This window comes from Quercus suber, unplaced genomic scaffold, assembly GCF_002906115.3.
Source record: "Quercus suber isolate HL8 unplaced genomic scaffold, Cork oak 2.0 scaffold_409, whole genome shotgun sequence".
NCBI classification, from domain to species: Eukaryota; Viridiplantae; Streptophyta; class Magnoliopsida; order Fagales; family Fagaceae; genus Quercus; species Quercus suber.
The window spans coordinates 351834-359838 of record NW_027069860.1 but is presented as its reverse complement, the minus strand read 5'-3'; the positions used below and the strand labels follow the sequence as shown (position 1 = coordinate 359838).

At 34.7% G+C, this 8005-nt stretch overlaps 2 protein-coding genes across 2 annotated transcripts; one reads left to right on the top strand and one right to left on the bottom strand.

The window, feature by feature from the left end:
• The first annotated feature begins 630 nt into the window (after positions 1–630).
• LOC112030461 (upstream activation factor subunit UAF30) lies at positions 631–3022 on the top strand. The gene is made up of 3 exons (XM_024063149.2): positions 631–759; positions 1796–1997; positions 2669–3022. Exons 2-3 carry the CDS (start codon positions 1824–1826, stop codon positions 2795–2797), a joined length of 303 nt encoding a protein of 100 aa, XP_023918917.1. The 5' UTR covers positions 631–759; positions 1796–1823; the 3' UTR covers positions 2798–3022.
• A 360-nt stretch (positions 3023–3382) lies between these two features.
• On the bottom strand, positions 3383–5992 carry LOC112007193 (GDSL esterase/lipase At4g26790). The gene is made up of 3 exons (XM_024039499.2): positions 5595–5992; positions 4666–5155; positions 3383–3771 (listed from the first exon to the last, which is right to left on the bottom strand). The coding sequence occupies exons 1-3, from the start codon at positions 5958–5960 to the stop codon at positions 3575–3577; spliced, it is 1053 nt and encodes a 350-aa protein (XP_023895267.2). The 5' UTR covers positions 5961–5992; the 3' UTR covers positions 3383–3574.
• Between the last annotated feature and the right edge of the window lie 2013 nt (positions 5993–8005).

The window sequence follows — 8005 nt, the reverse complement described above, 5'->3', positions numbered from 1 at the left end:
ATCAAATGGCTCAATTTTTTTTAAAAAAAAAACTCTTGGATTATAAAATGACAAATTTACCCTTGATTGATTACCTAGTTGCAAAATTGGGTGTCAATGCCTCCCTTAATGTCCAAAAAGATACAGACGAAACAATTAAGCTTTTCAATAAAGTTTCTGCCTTCAAATCGGAAAATTATTGTGTACTTTCGGAGTACCATAAATGCATATTCCCTCATCTCACATGAATGGTGGGTCCTACCATAAATCCACCATTCATGTGAGAGGAGGGAGTATGCATTTATGGTACTCCGAGAATACTTAATAATTTTCCCTTCAAACCTTATGGCATCAAAGAGTTCCAACATAATTGCTTGTATGATTATAAATATGATTATTTTATGAACATAATAAATAAATAAAAATAGTAATAAAAAATAAATCTTGTCATATATTCCCCAAGTTATTAAACCTGTCATCGGCAAGTTATGGGCTCGGTCTTTAGCCCAGCCCAGCCTAGGGAGTGGTCCAACAACTTGGGCTCACGAAATGTCGAAGATATGGGCTCAAAGGCACAGGCCCAGAAAGGCCCAAAATTCCCAGATTTTTTTTTTTTTAAAAGTATAAAATAAAATTGAATCCCACGTGTACCCATTGCCTCTGAAGTCTGAAGTCGGTCAAGTTTGCTTTGTTTTAAATCATCAAAAACTATTCGAACTCTTAAAACATCGCCAACTGCAACTATTAACCTGAGTTGCCGCTAAAGTTTCTCCATTTTAGGTGAGCTCTTCACTTTAACTAGCTTTGTACTATGATCCTTATGATCAAAACCCTGTTGCCCTTTTATGGTTTTTTTATGCTTTCTAGGTGGTAAATGAAGTAGGGGTTGGATTTTTTTTTTTTTGGGTGTACCAGGTGTTTGATTAAAGTTCCCAGAGAATCAGTTTGGTTCCCCAGAAAGGAAAAAGATGTATGAATCTAAGTCACATAACTGAACAAGGATTAGTGAAGTTGGTTTTCCTTATTTTACTTCCTTTGTGCTGGTTTCTTGGTGATCAAACTGAAAATTATGTCTTGCTAGCCTTTTTAGTGCTAAAATTAAGACACTTGCTGCACTGGGTCATGGGAAAGGCTTAGGGAATATGTGTATCTTAGAATTGGAAGCTTAAGGCTTGTGAATAAGTTGACCCCCCTGATTAAATGTTGAAGCCAACTTGCAGTGTTGCATGTATGCGACACAATCTAGTTGGTGAAGGTATTTCGCATTTGATATGCCATGTGTATTGGCTTAAAATGATATAGAGACAGGTTTGCGTGTTAATCTTAGTGTTAGAGATTTTTTTTTCTTGGATGGGATATATAGCTGATTCATATTATGATGCAAGGGGTGCAACAGTATTTATAAGTGAATTGCACCCTGTCAGCAAAATCACTGCTTTGAGAGGCTTGGGGTTGTATCTTGTTGTGTATTTTGTTTTGCTTTTGAACCTAGCTCACAGTGCATGGCATTAACCCCTGATAAAATACTAAGATGAAATTTTTAATGACAATATCAGATATAATTTGAGAAGACTTAGAAGAGTGGCGTATTTGTGTTTAACCAAGTGACTCATGTTAATTCATAAATTTGTTTGCTTGGGCATATGCACATCAAATGCCTTTCCTGCATAAGTGTAGTAGTTTCAAATGGGAAAAGGAAATTTATGTTTCACCTCGAAATTTTTTACCAAAGTTTTATTTAACTTAAGATTGACTAGAGAATGAATTAGTTGTCCTCAAATATTCAGGTAACAATTTGTTATTTTGTGAGTTGTAGGTCACAACCAGAGTGAAGACTGATAAAAATGCTGCCACAGCACATGAAGAAGGCCATTACTGATAATCCAAAGAAGCTTGCCAACTTGATTGACCTTGTAAATCTTCCTTCAACACTCAGAGAGTTTGTGGGTCAGTCTCAGATTTCTCGTCTGGGCTGTTTTATGCGGGTTTGGTCCTACATCAAGACCAACAATCTCCAGGTTCTTTAACTCTCCTTTAAAAAAGAATGAAAAAATCTGATCAATTTTTTCCCCTTAAAGCTTCAATCTGAAGTAAGTGATATTCACATATCAACTCATTTTTGGCATTGGGATTTTAGTTATTTTGATTTTAGTTAGTAGGGGATAATTCTTTATAGTGTTTATGATTAGAAATTAATTTAATGTTTTACAATTGGTGATATTAATCTAAGAAGAACCAAAAGACTTTGTTGAAAAGACGAAAGATTTTTTTGAACAAGTGACAGATTTGTATGATCCTGGACCAACTCTCTTATCAAAATATTGGCAGTTCATGCATCTCTCTCTCTCTCTCTCTCTCTCTGTGTGTGTGTGTGTGTGTGCATGTGCGTGTGTGCGTGTGTGTGCGTGCACGTGCGCATACATTTCAAAGTCATCTCAGTTATAATAGGTGATGATTGCCATTGCAAACAGGGGGTTGTTTCTATATATTATAATGACCTCAATCCCAAGTACTTAAATCGGTTATATCAGGGGTGACTGAAGAAGCAATATGAAAGAGTATATATTAAAGTTTTCTTCGCCTTTATATTATTGCACTGATTCTGGTTTGCTAGATTTATGTTCTTAATGGATATAATTGTACTTCCTTACCCTGACATGAAATTTGGGGTGTGTCTTTAATTGTTAAGGATCCAAAAAACAAAAATTTGGTCAACTGTGATGAAAAGCTGAGGAGTATTCTCTTAGGCAAGCATCAGGTTGAGCTAGCTGAACTCCCTTCATTGATCAAATTGCATTTTCCCAAAGAGCCGAAGTAAGCTGTGCAATCAAGGCTAAGGTGCCTATCTTTGTTATTCCTACAGAATATTCTCTTCATGAAGTTTTATTTTTTTAATATAGTTTTTGGCTGCTTCATGTTGTACCAAGTTAAATGGTGAGTATTTGTACGTTTGAGTTTGTGACTGGCTTTGGAGTTAGCTTCTATTGTAGTTACTCCATGGCATTAAAATGATAATCTAAGTAGTTATTGTTGTATTTTTCCATATCCTATGTCCATATCAATGGTGGAACAAGAATGTCTGCTTTTCTTAAAGGTCTTTTCTCATCAGGGATGAGAAATGCCTCAGGTTTTGTACATAGGCTAGACCTTTCCCCAGCGAATTTATTTTGATTGAGAGGTTTGCAAGTGGTTACAAAGTACTATCTCCTAAAAGTGAAACCTTTCCCATTACATATCTCAAGGGATTCAATCCATTTGCTTGTTACACCTTATCTCAGCTTTTAGTGGCATCCCTTCCATCTGCCTGTATACATACGTACATGTATATACATACATACATACATACATATATATATATGTATATTCCTAGTGAAGTTTGGGGAGAATCTCAGTTTAAAGAAAATTTCAGTATTAAGTTTGTTTGATCTTTTATTTTTTATTTCATTTCTCATGGAGTTGTTATCAATAAAAACTACAATTGAGAAAGAGCAACATTTCTCTATCTTTCGTTTAAAAAAAAAAAAAAAAGAGCAACATTGTGAATGAATAAGATTAATTCTGTTGTAATTGCACATGGTGCATTATATAACTCTAGTCACCATAGAAACTCAGCTAGACTATTTTTCACTACATTATAAGCAATGATACCATTTGTTTTCTCCGTGGGATGGAAGGAATCCCAAAATACGTATTTATTTGCATCTGAACAAGTGAATGGATTTATCTTATCACACATGTAACTCATCTCGAACTTTCCAGTTCCACAACATGCCTTTGCTGCCTCTTCAAATCCTGCAACGAGGAATTAACTTATAATTTTGGTCTTGCAACACAAATCACTAGTGATGTGATTAGGAATTTGATATAGACAAGGCGCCTGCCCCCTCACTCCACTATGAGTGAGAGAAGTTGACGATGTAAAACCATATAAAGTCTATACCAGCAAAATTAAGCTCTTGAAGCAGATACATTGAAAACATGACACCAAGTAAAAATCAACATTTAAACAACAATATGGAAAGTTTTGCTGCCTTTGCTAGATTTGAATATGGTTTGATAGTCCCTGTTCGTATATACTTTGTTATCTAGTTTGGCAGAAAGTCACTGATCAGAAAAAAGAAGAATCTAGTTTGGTAGAAAGCTCAGAAACTACAATTGAATAACTGAATGGAAGAATGTCTAATTAAAGAGCTGGCTGTGATGCATGGGAAAATTAAAACAAAATATTTGCCACCCCAAACCCAAATAAATAAAGCAAAAGAAAGAACGCACCCATGCGCTTTGATATCTACAATTGTATATTATCTCTAGTTAAACCAGGTGACATGTTGATCGACCAGTTGGCTTGTAACTACAAGGAGCAATTTCATCCATTTAGACTACCTATGCCTCCTGAAAAATTACACGTGTTCCCCTTTCTGTAAATGTTAAATGTTTAATTTCCAAAATATAGTTACATTTGTTCCCTTACTTGGTAAGGATATAATAACACCACTGGCCATGTGATTGCTTGATGCGAGATATTTGTTCTACCATATTGGATCATCAAAACCGATTACATTACTGGACTAGTCATTTGTACCCTTTATGGTAATTGATGAGATGATATATATTATTGGACCTATATGTCATTCATATCATGCAATGTCAAGCCAGTTTTGATTGCAGGAATAGCAAAAGGCTTACCAAAAAATTCTGGATTCTGAATCATTTCTAAGAGAATATCGTAAGGGTTTGAAAGCACCAGTCGGATTCCAGCAAGCTGCTTGTTCAGATTTGCAATCATTCCCTTCAACTTTTCATTGAAATCTTTGGCCACATTATTGTATTTCTCTATACAGCCACCCCCTAACAAGATATTTGTGGTTCTTTCCAATGGTAAACACCCCATTGGAGGAAGCCCAGTTATGGATAGCTTCCGAACTCCAAGATTGTAGAGCTCCGTGATGAAATTTCCACAAATACCTATTAGAAAATTCTGGTACCCCTCGATGGAATACTCTAATGATCTTTTTGGAAGTATATAGTAGTTCTCTAGGAAATCATTGGTTCCAATGCTTAACAGGTAGAGTGCTTCACCCAGAACCACGTTAGCAATCTCATTGCCAAGATATCCTCTCAGTTCCTGCTGGTATTCCTTGTAGTACTCCAATTCCTTCCATAGAGGCATTACAGACTGCAAGTAATAAAGAGAATAAGCCTATAGCTAACCACAAATTTCTCATTATGAAACTTGATCTAGTAATTTTAACCATGTAACTGAATACACCATATTCTATTTTAGCAGTCTATATTTCCAAAACTGGTAGAAAACCATTAAGAAACTTAATCATAATGATGAGAACTTGAAATGGTAACTGAATTTATTTTGAAAATAAAACTGCAACTAAAGTTTTAATTGTCTATATTTTTCTTTAGGGTAAAACTTATTACACATTAGAATGTATGCACACAAGTATTAAATAACACTAAAATTGTGGGTTAAACTCACATTTTCAATTTCAAAATCATGATTTAGACTCACAATTTTAGTGTTATCACACACTTGTGTGGATACACACAAGTGAGTAATAAACACTGCTCTTTCCTTTTTCCAAGGTCAAAGTGTGACTTACTAGCACATCAGAAGTAGCATTATCATAACCAGTTCCAGCAGAAGCAAAGCAAACTCCAGTAGCAAATTCTCTGATATCATATGAAGGATCCAAATATGCAGGTATTACTGGCTTGATCCCAAAAGCTTCAGAAATGAAGTCTGTTGGAAGTCGACCGTTGGAAAACCTTCCTGTGGGCTGACTACCAAAGAAATCTCTACCATAAGGCTGAAAATTGCTCTTTAGGAGTGTAGACATTTGGTTATTGTTCCCTGAATCCACAGTAGAGTCTCCAAACACTATAATTGCCGGAACTCTTGCATATGTGTGCGCTATTTGCAGTAGGAAATGAGTTAAGAAGAAGCAATGAATGGCCTTATTTGCCATCTTTTGTTTCCTTCAGCTTTGGTCTTGATTAATTGGTTTATATTATGACAAGCCTGGAGGTAGTTGTAAAGTTGGCATGGATGAGTTTGAGTGGGGGATGAGAAGAGAGGTTTAAATGGTAAGTTAAAGCGGGCGAAGTTTGTTGAGACTTTTACTTGATTTTGGCACTCTTTGTGCTTAAATTGTGCATTAGCATTTAACTGTAGAAAGAGTGGGTTAGAAACATTTTGAGCTTTTCTAGTCTAAGCAATTGGTAGCCTTGTCTCATACCACTTCATCACGATATTCATGACAATAATTATAAGAAAGATGGAAGGAGTAGGACAATGTTTCTTGAAGTATAATTTCTCATTTTGGTTTGAAATTAATGGTGCTAGAAATCTTGTTAATATAAACCCCCTACCCCCATCTTTCTCTCTTCTCACTACCAACCAGCGAAATTGTTCTATTATTATTATTATTTTTGTATAGGTTCTATTCAACAGCTTTTTTGAAAGAAAAAAAAAAAAGAAAAAGAAGTTAGATCCCACCCAACACTAGCAATATTGCTTTGGTCTATAAGTTTAACTAATGAACTTGTGGTGATCATTAGAGTTTTTTTACATTCTAAAAAATGGGAGGGTATAGGTTTGATCCTCAGGCTTAACACCACCACCCCCCCCCCCCCCCCCCTTTTACTTTCTGGGAGGCTTATTATATCTCTCCACTTACTTATAGCACAAGGGTATTAAAAAAAAAATTATAAAGCCTCTAAAAAAGACCACTTTCTTACATCAATTTTGAATCAAAGTCAATTATTTCTACAGTTTCTTGTTGGGTAGTTTTTAGATAACAGAATCAAGCTTTCAAGAAAGGTTACGTTTTTCTACGTTAACAATTGAGAATGCAAAAGAAAGCAGTGAAATTGCTTTTAAAACATATTGATTCCCACGAGGAAAATGCTTGTTGATAAACTGACTTATAAACAATTAAACTTAGAAAGCTTAAATAGAATCAAACGTGAAAGGGATTGTTTTGTTAAAAGAAAATACATGCCCTAGCCTAACACCTTCGAGCATCGGTGGGTCAAATCACTTTCCCCAAAAAACAGCACTACTTTGGTGCTCTTGTAACGGTTGGGAAGACACTAACTTGTTTCTTTTTGTGTTGGTATATAGCACTGGCTGGTGGTAGTGTCTCATTGAGTCACAAGACTCAACTCACAATTTTAATGTGAAGCACCAGTCCATCTACAAGTGGACGTGTGGCTGTTTGTGCTCTCTCCATCCAATGATGGGCTATAAGTATAATTTTAATCGGTCCCCCTTTTAATGAAAATTAGTTGGTGCTATCAGAAGATGATGACATAATGTTTATTTCTCTCACATTTATTGTAGATTCTATCATGAATTTAATTAATATGATCCATAATGAATGTAAGAGGAGGGAAATTATATCACGGTGCTCTAAAAGCATATAATAATTTCTCAATTTTTATTTTGTTAGAAAAATATGTTTTTTTAGAGAAGATTATAGAATTCTCCAATATTGCAATAAACACATACTCCCTTATCTCATATGAATGGTGGATCTACCATAAATTTAATTAGCAAGACTCACCGTTATGTGAGATAAGAGAATATGCATTCATTATACTCCCAAAGTATTTTATAAATTCCCAATTTTGAGCCACATATGCCATCAAAAAATTGGGGTTGAAGTTTCATTATTTGTGCTATTGAAGCCTATCACAAGTTTGATTACATAGTCGACAAATAACTCCAAATCGATTTATAGCTAGCTTCTCCAAAACATTACATGGTGATTTATAAGATTATCTATGATTATTATTTAAACAATTCACACTACTCATTAAAAAAATAAAAGTACTACGTTCACAATATTTTCATAACACTTACACAATAAATCATAAGTTGTAAATTGTTATTGGTTCTAATTTGAATTACAACTTAAATTACTTTTTTGTCCGTCTATAACAACCAATAATAATTACCACTTAATTTGTTATGGAAGTTTTGTAAAAAAGCTGTAGACATAGCATTTCT